The sequence below is a fragment of the Balaenoptera acutorostrata genome, chromosome 16, assembly GCF_949987535.1.
Source record: "Balaenoptera acutorostrata chromosome 16, mBalAcu1.1, whole genome shotgun sequence".
In the NCBI taxonomy this organism is placed as follows: domain Eukaryota; kingdom Metazoa; phylum Chordata; class Mammalia; order Artiodactyla; family Balaenopteridae; genus Balaenoptera; species Balaenoptera acutorostrata.
Genome location: NC_080079.1, coordinates 50,055,895 through 50,075,346, shown reverse-complemented (window position 1 = coordinate 50,075,346; position 19,452 = coordinate 50,055,895). Strand labels below are relative to the sequence as shown.

The window sequence follows — 19,452 nt, the reverse complement described above, 5'->3', positions numbered from 1 at the left end:
CCCTGGTTTCCCAAGGCCACAAGCAGACAGACCAAACTGTTCATCATGTGCATACAAACTGTAACGTGGGTCTCCAAGTTGTCAAAGAAAGAAGCAAAACATTTAGAACCAGCAAAGCAAAGGACTTTCTAAGCAGTGAGACTATGTAAATGTCTAACAGATGACATAACAATCTCCCTGGGTCCCAGGAAAAATAGAGGTCATTCGGGTAAATAACAAAACAAAACAAACACCAAACAAACCCAGAAATCACAGTGAGCTTCTTCCAAGTGCTGACAAGACAGCTCCTAGCAATCACCTGCCCCTCCAGCTGTGTAAGGGACGTGCAGGTCACAGATCCAGGTTAAGCTGATGGAGAGACTGACAACCATCCAGAAACTCTATGGTGTTTTTTTTACTTTCCAAATATAAATGTTTCCGGGAACAAAGGCCTGGCACACTGATTCTAACTTAGGAACAAGGAGGCCACAGAGGTGTGTTCCTTGGGTCTAATCAAGACTGTTCTTGTCTCCCCTCTCTCAGAGGCTGGGTTCCCTTGCACTGCTTCCTGTCCTCAGTGGTCCTGTGGACAGAGGTGCCCTAAGGAGCACCCGGGCCAGGTGGGAGAGCCACTCACGCGTCCACTATGAAGTACAGGTCAAAGGCACCCTCGCAGGATTTCAGCTTCTCCCAGTTGTTTCTTTGATGGCTGGTGCCCAGGTGGAAGCTTCTGTGGTTTGGGAGGTGGTGCAGGAATCTCCCTGGGCTCAGCTCTAGAGGCTGTAGCACCAGCATCAGGAAGAGCATGGAGCCCAGCATCCCGGGCCCAACATTCCCCATTTTCTTGGCCAGCCCCGTGGTCCCACTGGACCCTGGCCACTTCAGGCCACCTCAGGCTGGGGCATGTGCTACCTCCGCTGGTTCCCAGGGACCACCACTCCTCCAGCCCTTTCACTAAGGTGCACTGGTGCTGTAAGCCTCCCCTGGTATCTGCCCTGAGGGCAGAAGAGGCAAGAGGCTGGTCTTGGGGGATGTCCTCACTACCTGCATAATCCTCCCCTGTGATGTCCCTTATGATGGACAGGGAGGTTGGCGTGGTGACTTTGTGACCCGCAGGTCTGCTCAGTGTCCTGCTATTGACAATCCCAGTGGGGAGGCACGGGTGGGAACAAGATGAAACGTCCATTTGTTCTTTATCCCAATCTCTCCCAGGTGGCCATTAAATTCCTCGGGAAACCCTGCCTTTCTGTCAACTGAAAGAAGGCAGCTGAGGTGGCTTAGATAAGGACATCACTGTTGGGTCAAGGAATTGGGAGCCTAGAGTGCTGCAGTGGTCACTCGTGTGACCCAGTGGATGAAAGGGTGTAGAAGTGGAGGAAGGCCTGTAAGGATGTCAAAGTCCTTTGTGAATGAGGGACATGGCAGTTATCTTCTTCTGTGTAGCAAATCACCCCAATCTCAGTCGCATAAAACAAGAACTATTTTATTATTCTCCTGGGTTCTGTGACCAGAAATCAGAGAAGGCTGAGTGGCGATGGCTTGTCTCTGTTCTGTGTGGGCATACGCAACTCTAAGTCAAAAGTGATTAAAAAGCCAAGATTGTGAATGTAAAACTTTTTAGAATACCTTAACCAATTTATTTCATTACCTTCATTTTTATATGCATAAAAGGAGAGTGATATACGCTAAAATCCTTCTCTAATAAGCTTAGATATTTCAATAGGTAAAACATAAATTGGAAGTGATCAAAAGCATTTTTTGAGTGGTATTTAAAATAATGGAATATTTTAAATAAATGTTGTTTTGGAATTGAGACAATCTGGTGTACTTCTCCCAATAGCCTATTAGGTTTTCCTTGCTTCATATTCTTCATGACACTTGGTATTGTCCTCTTTTTATATATTTTCCTATTGATTCAGCATCTCTTTGTGGTCTTAATTTGCATTCTTCTCATTACTGATGGGATTGGTCTTCTGTTCTAGAGACTTAGGGTCCTTTCTGAAGGAGGTAACAGGTGTCAGGGCCTGTTCCAATTAATTCTTGAGGTTTATGTGCTTGGTGAGCTTGGAATGTGAACCTACATGTGGTCAGTAGGCTTTTACAGAGAATGTTCGTGTATAGGAACCCCATGTCCTGGTACCCAGAGTTGAAAGTCCCAGTCATGACTTTTCTTACACCCCTGTCCTCATCAGGTACTTCTTGATGTTTCTGAGAGTCGGCTTCTATCAGAAAAGCAACTGCACAGGATCATCCCCACACTGATACAGGGACCTTCTCGGGGGGAGAGAGGGCATCCTTGTCAAGTTGTAGATCCCAGGGATAAGCTGTCCCAATTGAACCACTGTGGGCAAGGTTAGCTGAGAGAATTTGTGCAGATGCCTTTTGTCAGGTTGTTCCTATTATGATGCTGGACTTGAACTTATTACAACTTTTTTCTTCATTCATTGAGATACTCATGTTTCCCTTCTCCATTTTGCTGATGTGGTAAATTATATTGATATTTCAGACCTGAATTAGACTTGCATTTCTGGGGTGATCCCTAATTGGTCTTGATGTATTGCCCTTTTTATACGTTGCTGGATTTCATTTGCTTGTGTTTTGTTCAGGGTTTAAAAAATATCTTTTCTTATTTCTTAATTATATTTTTTGTTTTGAGTTTTAAAAAAGTAATTACTCCAGCTTCATCCCAGCTGGAGTCATACGTTGGTAGATTTGGAAAGGACTGTGGAGATAATTTAGCCCAACCCCAGTTTACTGATGGGAAACTGAGACTGAGAGAGGTGGGGTGGTCAGTTCAGGGTCACTCACTGGACTGATATGGCCGCTTCTGTCTCGTCTAGGAACATTGGTTGTCATTAATCTCTGATGTCAATGGCATCTCCTTTGAGGAATCAGTTTGGAAAGGATGTTAGGAGAGGCTCAGATGTCCCTGGTGGCACAGTTTGGACATCCTTTCAAGATAAAACGGCAAATGAAACCCAGGGTCACACAGGAGTGGGATGAAGGCTAACACTGGCGTGTGTTTCCTCAGGAGCTGTTGAAAGCTCAGAGGTGAGACAGAGAATCTGACTTTTTGATGGGGTAAAAGTTTGGGAGAAGTTGGAATGGAAGCAGGAAAAGGAGACCTAAACCCTCAACATGCCCTCATTTGGTGTTTGGGTCACATGGTTGACTTGGTGTTCACCTCTGGGGGCTCTGGGAGGGCGACATGGCCAGTGAAACCAAAGCAGGCTTGGGGACACACACTTGGGTTTCAATCCCAGCTGTGCCTCATCCTTGCAGGAGACGTGGGGCAGGATGCTTAGTATTGCAGGACTTGGGTCCTCCTCATCTGTGAAAGAGGGTGATGACCCTCCAGGTGTGTTGAGGTGACATATGCAAAACATGTGTCACAGACTCCTGTTGCCAAGATAGTGAGAAGGAGGGCAGGCACCTGTGCTTCCTTTTACAGGTGGGGCAGGAGGCAGGGCAAGAGGAAGGAGCTAAGTTGAACTCAAGTGATGTTCCTGTGAGGAAGAAGCGGAGCTGTCCCTTCCTCACGGTCCTCCTGGGCTCAGGAGACATATTTGTTAATGATGAAAACTCCGAACACTCAGCTGAGGGTGGTCCAGCAAACCTCTCACAAGCTGAGGGGGTGCTTGAAGATGGGTTTGCAAGCCTCAAGAACTTGCTGGTGGAGCAGGTCAGGGAAGGGCAGGGATGAATGTCTTCCCATAAGGGCTGATGTCTCCCTTTCCTCCTGGGTGCCAACCTCATTTATGGCCGTTGTGTGTCTCCCCTGCAGCCATGAGCACCTCAAGGGCAAAGCAGAGGCTGATTCACCTGTTAATGCACAACAGGTTGTCACAAGAGGGCATTTGACAGTCAGGTGAGCAGAGGAGAAGCAAGTGGATGAATGTGTGAAGAACAGTTGTGATCACTTCAGGAGAGTGGAGAGGGAGACCCACACTTGGTGCAGGGGCAGGGCCTGGTGGAGAGGTGGCTGCCCCCAGGTGTGGGAGCAGGGACCAGGAACAGCTCCAGACCCAACCCACCATGTCTGGATGTTACTGTCCAGCTTTTACCCTCTGGTCACCTGTGCTGCAGCAGCTCCCGTCTCCAGGGGTTTAAAGTGTCCAAGCACATCTGATGATTTGTGAGGAAAGCTGGCATGCAGAGCAGCAAGGAAAAAAATCTGCTGTGAATCAGGGTGCAAACATATTAGAGTTGTCAACCAAGTCAAAACTGACTGGTGGAAGCCTTGTGTCAATACAGCAGCTGCTGCCTGGATGCTGACAGATGTGGGGCAGTACTGAGCCTGGCCTCTGGGTGGCAGAGTTGTGCGTGTGTGGTCCCTCCTCTGTGATGGAATCCTGAAGGTGAAAGCAGGTGGCATTGCGCTCTGAGTCAGGGTGAGTTGCTGCATCTATAGCAGTCCGGGTTCTTTAGATACCAACAACAAAGACCGATTCTGGCCACCTGAGTCAAGAAGATTAATTAGAAGGTTTTGGTGAGGGTGAGAAGCGATGGGGGAGGAGAGAATAGATCCCAGCATTAAAGGGAGGACTGGACAACTAATCTTGGAAAAATACAGGGATTGAGCTGCTTCAGAGAGTCTGGTAATCCCCTCAAACTGAAATTAGGTTTGCTTAGGACAAACATACATTCAAACCAAACCATCGGATGTCTGCTTTACTCTCATAGTTATCATGTAATCCTGCCTTCCCATTTGCTGGTTTAAGAACCTGGGTACAAAAGAGTGCCCTTCAGTCCAGTGCAGCCAACACTTCCTGAGAGTGTGCTACTTGCCACCTCATGAAGTCCTGTGGGGTACACAGGTGAATAGACATGCAGTCCTTCTCCAGGAGGAGAGGGTCAGGCTGGGTAATAGCAAGGACAGTGTTGGGACCCCAGCAGGCTCCACACACCCTGAGCTTTGGCTCTGCACCCTGACAGCAAACCTGGCAGTCCTCACACAGGATAAATTTGCTAACTGCGGAAGGTCATAGCACTGGATTATAATTTCTATTGGGGATAAAAGTAGTCCTCTCTCAGCCTTCAGTTTAGGTACTGGCCCCTGGAGTGTGGGCAGAACTTCTGTGAGTCTCCGCACTGGGGATCAGGACCCCTGACTCGCGCCCCTGCTCTACCTGCTCTATCTGGCAGGCGGGGCAAGTATGAGTACCTCAGGCCCCCATCTGTACTGTGACCCGGGGCGGGCATCAGATGGGGGGTGGGTGCCTGCTCACACCTCCCAGGGTAGCCTGAGGACATGAGGGTTAATGAAGGTAAGCTGTTGTGAGGTCTATAGAGAAAGGAGCTGTGCAACTTGACGGCTCTTACTGTGACCCTCTTCCTTTTCCCTCCCCTGATGCACTCAGTGGGGATGGAGTCACAGGTGGGTCTGGATGGCTTAGTATGAATAGAAGGGTATTATTTAAGGGTGGCTCTGTGTCCTACTAAACTTTTGTCCCTCAACCTTTTCCTCATGACTGGAGGATGCCTAGACCTTCTTTGCCTGTGTTATTTTCACCATTGCTTCTTGGAAAACTCCTATTCATCTATCAAACTCCAGAGCTAATGTCACCTCCTTGATGGGGCATTTCTTAGGTAGCACATGATTAGTGACTATTCATCCCTGATCCTGCAACAGTTTTCCCACACCATTAACACAGGCTTCAGTAGATCCTACTATAACTAGGCTTTCTTCCTCTTACTGAATGTGCAGTAGTGGCTCCACTGTATTCATCTTTTTATCTACAGGCTGAGCAGAGATTTGTATTTGTTGAATAAATGAATGAAAATCACCCCTAAGAGATATGGAATGGGTTTCTGTGTCTGGACCATATGCCTTGCTCATAAACAGTCCTTGCAAAACACTCCTGATGTAGTTCTAACTTACTTTTTTTAACTGCCTTGCACCTGCTTTTTCAGTTCCCTCTGACTTCTCTTTTTGTATTCTATTTTCTTCCTGCCCTTTGGAGGATTTCCTGCCCCCCTTCCAACACCAGGAGGGTGTCTCTGGTATTCCAGTGCCCAGAATTCCAAATCATTTGGGTCTCATGGGTGGTGTGCTGGTAAATGTTTAATAACTGGCTCTCAGCATGTAGTTCCAACAGGAATGTCAGATGGTATTTTCATTTGTGGTAAAGTTAACATGAAAATGAAACAATGAAGACAGCTGTCTAAATTTCAATTGTTTCTCAGTGTTTTGAGTGATGTCTTTTACAAAATAGAGAATAGTTTAACAGTTGAAGAATATTCTTTCAAATTTTCGCACTAATCACAATGGAAAGAATTCAGACAGGACATAATTTTTAGTTTAAACTAAATTAACTTTTCCCCCTCATATTCTTAAGTCCAGATAATCAGTGAATCAAGCAATGAAGCCCTGATTTATAGCATATGCCATAGATGCTCCCATCATGGCTTACTTGATGTCATTAGATGTGGCGTTGGGCAGAAATGCACAGGAGCAGGGCACCACAGCCCACATACAGACCCAACAGTTGTGGTACCATCCACAGCAAGATATTCAATAGTGAAAACTAGTAAAAGAATTAGGAAGTGCTGAGTTTTGGATATTTATTGTGTTTATATAATTTATTAATAGTTTACTTAATGTGGTTTTCGATAATGGCTGTGTTAAAACAGCTAGCTCACAAAATTCCTGAAAATCTCTCAAGGCACTATGAGCTGGCTGTGAACCACCGCTGGCCACATGCCACAAAAAACTCTTTTCTCAAAGAGAGTTAAGGGGAGAGAGGACACTTTTGGGGGACAGAGTTGCATGTATGTGTCCCCTCAGCCTCTTCATGTGGTGAGCTGTACTCAATGCCACAGTGACAGGTTCTGTCTGTTGGTTCAATGAACCTCTGTATGTCATCCCTTCTACTTGGCTTTCCTGCACCGTAGAGGTGGAAAAGCTAAATGTACATTTTATAGACCCCTTGCAGTGAGGACATGGGCTTTTGACATGGATCCCTCCAAGCATCTCCACCCATCAGTGCACCTGGATAGGAATTCTAAAAGGTGTGAGGTGATATCTCATTGTGGTTTTGATTTGCATTTTCCTAATGAGTAGGATGTTGAACATCCTTTAATGTATTAATCTATCACATTTATTGTTTTGTGTATGTTGAACCATCCTTGCATTCCAGGGGAGAATCCCACTTGATTATGGTGTATGATCCTTTAAATGGTTCACTAGTACTTTGTTGAGATTTTTTCCATTATATTCACCAGGGATATTGGTCTATAGTTTTCCTTTCCTAAATGTCCTTTTCTGGCTTTGGATTCAGGGTAGTGCTGGCCTTGTAAAGTGTCTTTGGTAGTGTTTCTTCCTCTTCATTTTTTGCAGAAAAGTTTGAGAAAGATTGTTGTTCATTCTTCTTTAAACATTTGTAGAATGTACTAGTATAACCATCTGGTTCTGAGCTTTTCTTTGTTGGGATGTTTTTGATTACTAATTGAATCTCCTTACTCATTATTGGTCTGTTAAGATTTTCTGTTTCTTCAGGATTTAGTCTTGGTGGGTTGTACTTTCTAGGACTTTCCCCGTTTCTTCAATATTGTCCGATTTGTTGATGTATAGTTGTTAAATAGTAGAGTTTTATAGTTACTTTAATTTTGGTAATACCAGTTTTCATGTCTTCTCCTTCATTTATAATTTTATCAATTTGGTTTCTCTTTCTTTTACTCGCTTAGTCTAACTAAACTATTGTCAATTCTGTTTATGTTCTCCAGAAAACTAACTCTTCATTTTGTTAACCTTTCATATTGTTTTCTTGTTTACTATTTCATTTATTTCTGCTCCAATCTTTATTATTTTCTTCCTTCTCCTAACTTTGTGCTTTTTAAAATATTTCTGTAGGTTGAAATATTTTTTTCCTTAAAATATGCATTTACTTCTATAAATTTCCTCCTTAGAAATGTTTTTGTTGCATACTGTGTGATCTGGTTTACATACTGTGTTTGCCTTTTCAATTTTCAAGATATTTGTTTGTTTTTAAAAAAGTCTTCTCTGGTCCACTGGTTGCTCAGGCATGCGTTGTTTAATTTTCATGTAATTTAGCATCTTCCAGCTTTCCTCATGATATTCATTCCTAGTTTCATACAATTGTAGTTGGAGAAAATGCATGGCATGATGTCAGTCTTCTTAAATTTATCGAGACTTGCCTGTGGCCTAAAATATGATTTATCCTAGAAAATGGTCCATAGGTGATTGAGAAAATTGTATAGTCTGTTGCTGTTGTATGAAATGAAATGTGTGTATCTTTTAGGTCTCCTTTGGTGTATAATTTTGTTCAAATCTGCTGCTTCCTTATCAATTCTCTATCTGGATGATCCTTCCATTGTTTAGAGTGGTTATTAAAGTCCTCACCTATTATTGTGTTATTTTTTTTCCTTTTGTTCTGTCAATAATTGCTTTATATACTTAGGTGCTCTGATATCGAGTGCATATATATATATGTGCAATTGCAGTGTTTTCTTGATGGATTGTCTTTTTCTTTTATCATTATATAATGACCTTCTTTGTCCCTGGAGCATTTTTAGCTCAAAGTCTATGTCGTCTGATGTAAGTATAGATATCAATGCTGTCTTCTGGTTACCATTTGCTTGAGTATCTTTTTGCATTCCATGACTGTTAATCTTTGGGTGTCTTTAAGGCTAAAGTAATTCTCTTGTGGGGAGCATATTTCTGGACATTTTTTTTTTTTTGGTCCATTCAGCTATTTTATGTGTTTCTATTGAATTTAATTCTTTTATGCTTAAAGTAATTATTGATATGTAAATACTTACAATTGCCATTTTGTTAATTTTTTCATGTGTTTTATGGGTCCATTTTTCATAGCTTCTTATCTTGCTGTCTTTTGTTAATTGATGACTTTTTGTAGCAGGTATGCTTAGATTCCTCTTTTATCATCTTTTTTATATCTACCAGAGGTTTTTTCTTTGTGGTTATCATGAAGCATACCTAAAATATATTTATAACATCCTATTCTAAGCTGATAACAACATTGATAGCATACATAAATTTTCCCTTTATTTCTCCATCCTTCACATGTTAGGTTATCAATATGACAATTTATATATTTTTATGTTTTGTATGCAATAAGATATTATTGTAGTTATGGTTGTTTAATACATTTTCACCTCTTAACTATTGTTCTAAGTGAATTACACAGCAAAATTACAGTATTACAGGGTCTGATTTTGACAATGTGTGTCATTAGCGGTGAGTTTTAAAAACTTCTTATGTTTTCACAATGCTAATTATTATGCATTTATTTCTGCTTGATGAAATTCCTGCAGCAATTCTTGTACAGCAGGTCTTCTGGTGATGAACTCTTTCAGTTTTGTTTGTTTTGATATATTTTCAATCTCTGTCTTCATTTCTGAAGAACAGATTTGCTGGGTACAATATTCTTCTTTGACAGGATTTTTTTTTTTCTTTCTATACTTGAATACATCACCCCTCTCTCTCCTGGACTACAAAGTTTGTATTGGGAAGTCCCTCTAAATTCTTATGGTGGTGAGTTACATGTGGTGACTCATTTTTCTCTTGTTGCTTTCAAAATTCCCTGTGTCTTTGACCATAGACAATTTACTAACAATGTGATTTCCCGTAGCCATTGCAGACTCAGCTTATTTGGGATTCTTTGTGCTTCATGAATTTGGATGTACATCTCTCATTCCATGTTTGGTAAGTGTTCAACTCTTTTGTTTCAAACATACTGTCTTTTTCTCTTCCTCTTCTCATATGGGACTCCCATAATTCACTATTCCTTCTGTTTGTAATGTCCCAGAGTGTTTCTTCACTCTTAAATTAATTTTTCTTTTCACTCCTGTGGCAGGATAACTTCAAATGACCTATCTTTTAGTTCACTGATTCTTTCTTCTGCTTGCTTGAGTTTGTTGTTGAATCTCTTTATTATATTCTTCAGTACAGTCATTGTATTCTTCAGCTCTAGTTGCCAGTTGTTCTTTTGATGGTTTCTATTACTTTGTTGAACATCTCATTTTGTTGATACATTTTTTTCCTGAATTTCATGAAGTTGTGTGTCTATGTGTATTTCTTGTATTTCACTAAACTATTTTAAGAGGATTATTTTGAATTCTCTCTACAAGAGTCCATAGATCTCTATTTCTTTAGAGAGTTTATTCATTTCTTTTCATCATCTCATGTTTCCTTGATTCTTCATGGTCCCTTATTTGTTGCATTGGTATGTGCACTGGTATTTGAGTAAGCAGTCTCTTCTTCCCTTCTTGGACTCTGTGGTCCATGGTGTTGCTTCATCTTCACATATATATTCTGTGATTTTCACAGTGAATTCTTGCCTGTTGATAGTCCTCTAGCATGTAAGTGTGGAAGGAGACCTGATCATGTCTTCAAAGTATTCTTTAGGAGGCATCTGAAAAATTGGGGGGTCTGTCTCTGTCATCAGAGGAGCTGATGGGAAATTGGGACCCTGCAATTACTTTTATATTATGAGAAATATTAAGGTACAGGAAGGGAACTTACATTTCTGAAAGAGGTAGTAGGTTTAAGGACCTTTTTTTCACAGTGTCTTGGAGATTACATGGGTGGTGGCCTTGGATGTTAACCTACATGTGGTCAGCAGTTTACAGAGAATTCTCAAGTGCGGCAAGCCCACGTCCTGGTATCCAGAGCTGAAAGGCCCAGTCATGATTTCTTCTAACACCTTGGTCCTCACCGCACAGTTCTTGATGTCTCTGAGCTCATCATCCTCTCCCTCCCTGGGGCAGAGGGAGAAGACATTAACTACTGGGCCCCTGAGTCTTTACAAGTGACCTGGCCCTGTTCTGAGCATACTGTAGCAGTTACTATCACCCTCATGGCACCCTGTAGAGGAGACACCATTATCCATCTTTTCAGTGAGAAATTGAAGCACAGGGAGATTAAGTAACTTGCCCAGGAGATTAAGTAACAGCAAGTGAGTAATGGACACCAGACTGTATTCATACATCAAAGATATTGTGGGCTTTTTGGAAAGAGCATATTTTGGCTAAAACCCCACGTATCTCAACCCATGGTGACAGATGAAGACCTGTCTGTGGGGAATGAGACTCATCATGTCTACATCCACAGGACACCAGGGTGCTTTGTCCTGGCGGAGCAGTATAGCTGCATCTCATACAGTGGAGCAGTGCTCACCAGGTAACAAACTCTCTTGCTAATCAACAACAAATCCCAACTCCTTTTGACTGTAAACCAAAACACAATATATGTGTCCAATTCAGTACAAAAGGGGCTCTTAACAATTTTGTGTTTTTGGTGCTTTAGATGTTGGTCTATGGGGGTGGGAGTGACAAAGTACTTCTGCAGAGCTTCCAGGCAGTAGGAGGGATCAGCGGCAGCATCCTGGAGAGTGACTGAGAGCGTGTGGGTGGGAGATGTTGACCATGTGAACAGCAGCTACTGAGGGGGAAGCACTCCTGGCTGGGTTGAAGGCAGATCTTTGGGCCGCAGAACATTTGTGTGCAGTGGGGATTCATTAAGGTGAAATTGGTGCACCTCCCCTGTGTGAAGAAGAGTAGAGAGAAGGTCACTGAGAAGCCATTGGAATTGGGAGCAGAAGGCTGTGGTTTCCCTGGCTCAAGGAGAGCAGGCTCAGGACCTGTCAGGATCCCCAGGGTGAGCCTTTGTTGATGCCCTTCCTCTCCCTGGGTGCTGGCCTCCAGCCTGCGCTCCTAATTCTAGACTCTGTTCAGATATTGGACATCTGCCCTCCCTTCCCTATGGAGCCCCGTTGTTTTGACTCTGGACTCCCTTTGCTCTGGTGTTGAACTTGCCTGCTCCCCTCTGCACTGGGAGCCCGGTTAGCAAGGACAAGGGCTGATTGCCACTGTAGCCCCAGCATTGCCCAGGCTCTCTTGGTGAGTATGTGCAGAAGGGATGAGTTCTCACTACAACCCTCAGGCTGGGGTTGAGTCCACAGTGCAAGGGCAGGTGACGGTGCCCTCAGATGGGTGATGGGCTCTGGAGGCAGCAGCACATACAGACCCCTTGGTTTGGGTAGAGATTGATGCAGACCCTTTGGGACACGATAATCTGTCTGCAGCACCACAGGGAGGGTGGTGACCACACTGACCAGCTGACAGCATCTCTGGGCAGCCCTGGACTGGATTTGTCAATGGGACTCCAGGACCTCTGGACTTTGGGTTATTCGGACTCACCTGGACACTTTCTTAGCCTCACCGAAAATTGACCTAGCATTCTTCATAACTGCATTATTCAGTGGCATTTTATTATTTTATCCCTGTTTTTGTTAAAAAAAAAAAGGTAAGGCTTGGAGCGTTTCAGAAACTAGACTAACTTCGCAGATTTGGTAACAGGTTGAAGTCAGTACTCTCCTACAATCACTCCAGAAAATGCCAAAGGGACCTTTCCCCATTCCTGCACAGTGCCCCGCAAAGCAGATTTCTGTGCCTTATATTGTCAGATCCAAAATGCCTCCTTGTGTCACAGAAATGACCTAAAGCCTCTACACAGGAGCACGTGTAACTAGAAGTGCCCATTCAGTCATTCATTCATTCATCATCAGAGGGCTCGATGTGTGTGGACCACATGCAGGGGAACAACTGGATTTGGTGCCCTTGCAACACTCTGACCTGCAGGGCTGGTGTGCCTCTGTCCCCCACACCCTATGGGGTGACACTGGGTATCCTGTGAATATCTTGACCATTGGATTGATGAGGGCAGCACTTGATTTCCAGCCTTTCAATTCACCAAGCCCTACAGCCCCAGGGCATACGCACTGGCTGTTTCCTCCGTTTGGAAGGACTTCTCTGGATTTATTTTTATCAATTATTTCTCAGCTTAACTGTCACTCTCTCACAGATTCTGATCTGGCCAAAGAGGCACTCACTGAGATATTCATGACTTTCAAGTCTCTAGAGAGCTGTCTAGAGACAGGTGGAGAATGGGGCTTCTGTGCAAGCAAGGCTTGGACTCAGAGCTCGATTCATACCCAGAGCCGCGAGCCCAGCTGTGGAAGGAGCCCCGACACCACTGTCACCAGACAATGTCTCTGCTGGGTGTGAGCATGCCTCAGGTGTGTCATCCGCAGTGTCCAGAGACTTTCAGGCCTATCCAGAGCTTCTAAATGCCCACCTGTCCAGCCACCAAGAGCCAGTGTTTTCCTGATTCAGTGAATGTGGTCAGTACAGACCTCACTACAGATCTTGGGACTGCAACATTCTCCAGGCCCCTGGCCCGGTCTGTACAAAAGGTCTCATAATGGGGACACCCAGGAATATGATGCCCAGGCAGGTGCTTCCCAAGAGAACCAGGAGCAAGGCCCTCCTCAGATCCGGAGGCCTGAGAGGGGCAGCTCTCTGATGGTTTGGGGGTAACCATCATGAGACCATGAGTGCTGAACCGAAAGGGGAGCAGAGCAGTGAGAAGGGTGGAGCCAGGCTCAGAATTAAAGTTCCGCTCTGCTGCTCCCATCCTTTGTGAGCTGGGACAAGTCACTCAGCCTCTCTGTGGGTCAGACCCGCCTCCATAAAGCTGGGATCTACCAGTACAGTAGTATCTACCTGTACATTTACTGGGAGGATTAAAGCAGTGAAAACATGTAAAGTTCTTGAGCAACTGACCCACAGAAAGGACGCAATAAAATTATCTCTGATTATTATTATTAAATAACAAGGATGACAAGTGGAGAAATTGGGCTTCTCCACATTGTCACAGGCACTGACACAAGGAGGGCATCTTTACTACCTGGTAAAACCAGTCAGTGTTGACCAGACAACATTGGGGAGGGGGTGTCACCATGTCCTCCACCACTCCTGCAGCTGAGTGACCAGCCCGGGAGGATCTCATGGATGGGGTGCAGCCAGCAGTCCCACAGGGTCGGGTGGGCAGTAGGGAGGGACGATGGACGGGAGTCCCATAGGCCTCTCCAGCCCTTTTCGCTTAAGATTGGAATTGCTGGGCATTGCTCTGGAGAAGAAAGGTCCTGACATCCTTGAGACGAGGACGCAGGGGAAATGCACGGGCGCCATGTTGAGAATCGTCTGGAGGCTCATGAGCTCCAGGTCTCCACGCCTTGGGCGTTCCTCTCAGCAGATGCCCGGAGAGGGCTCTCTGACCCACAGTCCCGGGGGCAACTGTCAAGGGCCAAAGCAAGACCCCAGCCCACGGGGAGCATCCCTGTGCCCTGCTTACCGTGTCCCTGGGCGGACACCACATCAATGGCACCTGGCTGCAGTGCTGGACAAAGTCGTAAAAAGTATCCAGTTTTCCCTGAAAAGCAGATGTGGTTGTGAGGAAGCTACAGGCACAGACGCTGCCTCCAGATGGGTGGTGTCCCCTCTGTCTCCCATGGCTCCCCAGGGCTGTGTCCCCACACACTGGCTGGGACAGCACTGCAGCCATCACCTGGGGCAGGGGGCTTAAAAGCCTTCTGTGTTTGTTGGGAGCTCATCACTGTGGGTCACAGATTGTTTTGGATTCTGGAACAAATCAGTACTTTTGGTGTAGGAGGAGAAGTCGGGGCTACTTTTGAAAAAAGTGTGAAAGTTTGGAGGAGATATGCAGTAGCCAAGGAGAGGTCCTCAAGGATAAAGGTGAGGGGTGCACGGGGACTGGGCAGGAGCTTGAAGAAGAGGGAAGAGGGCCTGACTTTGCGGGGCTCAGAGGGAGAAGGCAGGGAAGAGACCCAGTCCTTGCTCAGGGGGAAGGGTCCTGAAACGGGGGGAAAAGAGAGAGATGAGGAAACCAAAGAACAGGTGAAAACGTGGACATGGTGTGGGTGGAAGGTGGGGCCGGGCCTGCGGCAGGAACGAGCCCCTGGCAGGTGCTTCCTCCATCTCTGTAGGGTGAGCTCTGGCTTCTCCGTGCCCTCACACTGACTGTCAGGGGAGATGCGGGGCCGGCCCTCCGGCTGCCATTTGAAGCTCCCAGGAGGACCAGTGGATCCCACAGCGACAGAGGCAGGATCAGGGGGCGGAGGGCAAAGCTGAACCCAGAGATGGTGGGGTCTTTCTTCCTCACACCTGCCACCTGCGGCCCTCTTCGTCCCTGTCATCTCTCAGCCCCCTGCCAGCTGTGTTCTCAGTCACCTGGGGGAGGGAAGTGTCCTCAGGCCCCTTCCTTCATGTGGCCCTTTTCACCCCATCTCAGGGGCCTCAAGGACAATGCAGTGAGCTCTCTCCGTCCCTCACTGGGCAGACAGGAGCCATAGGCACTTCCGGGCAGTTTAATGCTGGTAAGATCTTGGCTCAGAAGTTTCTTTTGTTTTTCATTTTTTTTTTCCCCTGACTGGTGTGTGGCTGTTTGTCATTGTATGTTTTCACTCATCCAGTTACTGGCCAGTGAAACCAGGACATTGCCAGAGCTGATGACAACCTCTGTGAGAATCAGGAATCGGCCGGCTGTGAGTCAGCCCCCAACATCCAGAAATCTGGGCCCATCCAAAGGGGAGGTCCCTGGTGCTGGGACTGCTTGGAGGCAGTGGGCACCTGAGCCTCCAGCTCTTTGTCCTCCCCTGGGCCACTAGGGTCGGGAGGGCCTCTGGTTTTTCTCTGTCACCGAGGGGTGGGAGACCAGAGCCCATAAAGCTCATCTCCATCCAAGCCAGGTGTTTTAGGCCCAAGTCTGTGTGCATTGAACTGGCTCCCCCTCCTCCAAACCCCCAGCCTTGAGGGGCTCATCCCTCCCTTCCTAAGGGTCCTTGTCACCTCCATCTGTTTTATCCTGTCTTCTTGGCACCCACAGCAGGAGACAATCACCCTGGTCTGTACAGGGCATGGCTTCTAGAAAGAGAAAAAATTTGCAGGCTTTCTTGTCTGGCAGCTCCTGGGTGCAGACACATGACATCTGTTGCCTGGGCTCCTGTCAAGTACTGGCCAGTCAGCAAATGTTTGTTGGAGAATGAAGGACAAATGAGCAGGACCCGGCACTGTAAGAGAGTGGCCTCCATGTGAAAAACACACCAACTCCTTTTGGTTTATAAAGATGGCTCTTCTCCAAACATCAACAAACTGTACCCTGTCCCCTTGGCTGCTGGCGGCCACCCTTGCAGGAGAAGCTGGGCGTGAGGCTGTGCCATGTGACGGAGGCTGGCAGGGGTGTGGGCATTAGCAGGAGACAGGGCTGTATTCACCCGACTCTGGCAGATCCAGCCTCCCCCGGCCACACTGCAGCCAGTGTAGACGTCAGCCCGGGCAGTGACCCTGTTTCCCACCAGATCTCAGGCCCAGGTCCGCCTGCCTCGGGACGCGGCAGCCCTGCTCTAACTACTTCTTATGGGCCCTGGGTTGGGCCCCTACCCCGGGTCAGCCCCAGCCTCCTCACCTGATCCTTGGTCCCTGTGCTCACCTGCGCTGTGCCCCAACAGCTCAAAGTCAGGTTAGGACTCCCTCCACCCTCCTCAGCCCCCAGTCCCTAAAGGCCAACCCTGCCAAGACCCTCATCCTGACATGAGACAGGGATGAAGACCAAGAAAATGGATCCCAGCATACATCAGAGCCCGGGGAGGGGGACCAGGTCCCTGAAACCTGAGGATTCTTTTCCAAATGCTCGCGCGAGTCCTGTGAAGGATCAGTCTACAAAGAGTCTTTTGGGAATTGAGAAAAAGCCCATTTATACCAGGAGGGATCATAGCTGTTCCTAAATAGGCTACCCCATGTTGCTGATTCAGTGATAAAGGCCCTGGTTCAGGCTGTCTTCGGAGATGGGGAACCGTGTTGTCTGGGTGACATTCTGTGAGTCTCAGGTCCTCTCTGGGGTCCCTCCCTGCCCTCTGTCACCCTCTTCTATCTGCCACCTCTCTCTGCCCAGGTAGGTGGGAGCTGGAGGGTCAGGGGAGGGCATCTCCCCATACATGTCAGAGGGCCTCTCTGTGCAGGTCAGTGTGTGCATCAAGTATGCTGACACCATCACAACGAAACACACCACTTACTTTTTCTGATTTCTGGGCTGGTGGTCGCTCCTTGATGATCTAGTATGTGAAAGAGACATAAACACAGGCTGGAAGGGGCATGGAAGGCTCTGGCTCAGCTATGCAGACAGGAGGGGACGTTGCTCGGCAGCAGTAAGGGATCAAACCTGGGCTTTGGGGTGTCAACCTAGGTGCCCACAGCCTGGGTGTGTGTGGCCAACAGGCTCCACCTCCCTGAGCCTCAGGCTCCTCAGTCATCAAAGGGGAATCGGTACCTCCGTGGAGGGTCAAGGGGGAGACAGGCACACTAAGGCCCCTGGTCCCTGGTAGAGTTTTCAGCAGCAGCCCTGACATCATATGAAGACAAGAGAACACTCCCCACACCCCTCCTCCTCTCCCCTTCCCTCCCTCCCCCTGCAGCCCTCCCTGCCTCCCAGCCCTCAGGGATGACAGGCCACCTCCCTCTCCCCCACCCCGCTTTCTCTCCTCACTTCTCGCCCTTTGCAGAAATCTGACCTGCTGGCTTCTATGCTGCTTTGCTTGTCCTTTCTCAGCTCTGCTTGTTCCTCTTCTTCACCTACCTCTGGCCTGTGTCCTTGCAAACCCAGCCGGCCAGCGCCTCTGCCTTCCCTCCCACCCGGGGCCAGTCTCTGTCCTTTATCATTATCAGGACACCTGCCACACCCTCTGAAGGTGACATTTACCCTCAATGCCCTCCAGCTACCAATACCAGACCAGACACCAGATGGTGAGCTCCTGTGGGCAAGGGTAGTGGCTGCTTCATTTCTGCCCCTCTGTGCCCAGCACGGGGCCCTGCACATCCTGGTGACTTAGTGGTGACTGACGACGGAATGACGGAAGGCACCAGAGATGGACAGGGATCCATGCTGCTTTCAAAGGCACAGCTGCCCCCGGGGTTAGCATCCTCCCGGCCAGCATCCTTCTCCCTTTGGGCCATCAGTGCCCTTGCAGACTCCTCTTTGTCCCCCAACAGTGGAGATTCCTGGGGCCTTGGTCTACCTGAGTCCTTCATGAGCCTGACTGCTGTGGGGCAGCCCTGGTCTCAGGAGGTCTGGGGTCCTTTTGCCCCAGGGGCCAGGACAGCCCATAGGCCACCTCCCTGTGAAGGTGAAAGCACGAAGCAGGTGGCCCCCTAGAAGCCCAGGCTGTGTCTATGCCCGGGACGGGAGGACAGAGTCTGTGCCTTGTTTGCTGGTGTGAGGACCCCAGAGCTGATGGAACCTGACCACAGGCAGAATCATGGGGCAGGCATCGGCCTGGTCCCTCCGGGGTTGGTGAGGGCTGGATGCAGGCTGTGTGGGCAGGGTTCACTCACCCTCTTGCAGCAGCAGATGCAGACAAGCAGCAACGGTATCACGACCAGGGACAGGATGAGTGTAGGGTACAAGAGAGGACTGCTGGGAACTGGGCTCTGGGTGACAACCATGGGCACTGTGGTCTCCTCCTCTGTGACAACTGTAGTCACTGTGGTTGTGACAACAGTTGTCACGGTAGTTGTCATGGTGACAGTGGTAGGCACTGTGGTCTTCGTTGTCATCGTTGTGGTCGTCGTCCTTGTCGTCGTCCTACTGGTCCTGACAGTTGTAGGCATTGGGGTCGTCGTCGTCCTCGTCGTCGTCCTACTGGTCCTGACAGTTGTAGGCGTTGGGGTCGTCGTCGTCCTTGTCGTCGTCCTACTGGTCCTGACAGTGGTAGGCACTGTGGTCACTGTGGTTGTAGTTGGGACAGCTGGGGGCTCCACAGTCTCATGCTGTACAGGGCACACATGCCAAAGTCCTGGGGTTGGCCTGGATGATCTCTTCCCGTGAACCCAATATCCACTTCCCACACCAGACCTCACCATTCCCCTTCTCCTCAGGTTGCCTCATCCAGAGGGACCACAGTGGGGCGAGGAGATCATGGCTGGTACCCAGAGAGCCACTGTGGAGCCCTGGGCCACAGACCCCACCGCTGGCCCTGTTCCGAGACTCTCCTTAGAGCCCTGTCAAGGAAGCCCAGTCCTCCATGCAGTGACAACCCAGCCCTCACTGCCTGCCTTGGCTAAGAGTACAGGGGTTTTGTGAGGATCACAAAATGCTACAACACACAGATGGGTGAGGGAGGGGCTTTGGGGCCCCAGAGAGGTGTGGGTGCAAGAGCAGAGGCAGGACACCCTCCTCACCTCCCCGTTGCCTCCCTCCCCTACTTCCCCGCTCTGCAACCTTGGAGCCTGTGTCTGCACATCTGGAGTGAGGAAGTGAGCGAGCACTTGAGAGCATTAGAGAGAGGCTATAGAAAGCCCACGCACAGGCCAGGTCCACGTGGGGGATTAAGGAACGGGCTCTGTTCTCTTGTTGTTGTGCATAACCGAGGGCACGTGTGCTGCATCTGTGCACCCACGCTGCCCAGCCCTTCCCTACGTCAAGCCTCTGCTTGAGAGAAGCAGCGGGGGAAGGGGGAAGAGAGAGCCTGTGCCCTGGAAACAGGGAGGCCGAAAGGAGAGGCCGAGTGGGGCTGAGGGTGACCCTGTGCTGGGCCCGGAGCCACGGGCGGCTCCCGAGTTCTCTTCTCAATGTGCCTG

General features: G+C 48.0%; 1 protein-coding gene across 1 annotated transcript in view; it reads right to left on the bottom strand.

Annotated features, from left to right (window-relative positions):
• Window positions 1–10,921: 10,921 nt before the first annotated feature.
• The window catches only part of LOC103001522 (anthrax toxin receptor-like), a 29,148-nt gene continuing 20,617 nt past the window's right edge, over window positions 10,922–19,452 (bottom strand). The window contains exons 12-16 of the mRNA XM_057530349.1: window positions 18,208–18,642; window positions 16,893–16,931; window positions 15,670–15,744; window positions 14,156–14,233; window positions 10,922–11,502 (exon numbers count right to left, since the gene is read on the bottom strand). Of these exons, the coding sequence (XP_057386332.1) occupies window positions 11,275–11,502; window positions 14,156–14,233; window positions 15,670–15,744; window positions 16,893–16,931; window positions 18,208–18,642 (855 nt within the window). The 3' untranslated portion in view covers window positions 10,922–11,274. The remainder of the gene's footprint in view (window positions 11,503–14,155; window positions 14,234–15,669; window positions 15,745–16,892; window positions 16,932–18,207; window positions 18,643–19,452) is intronic.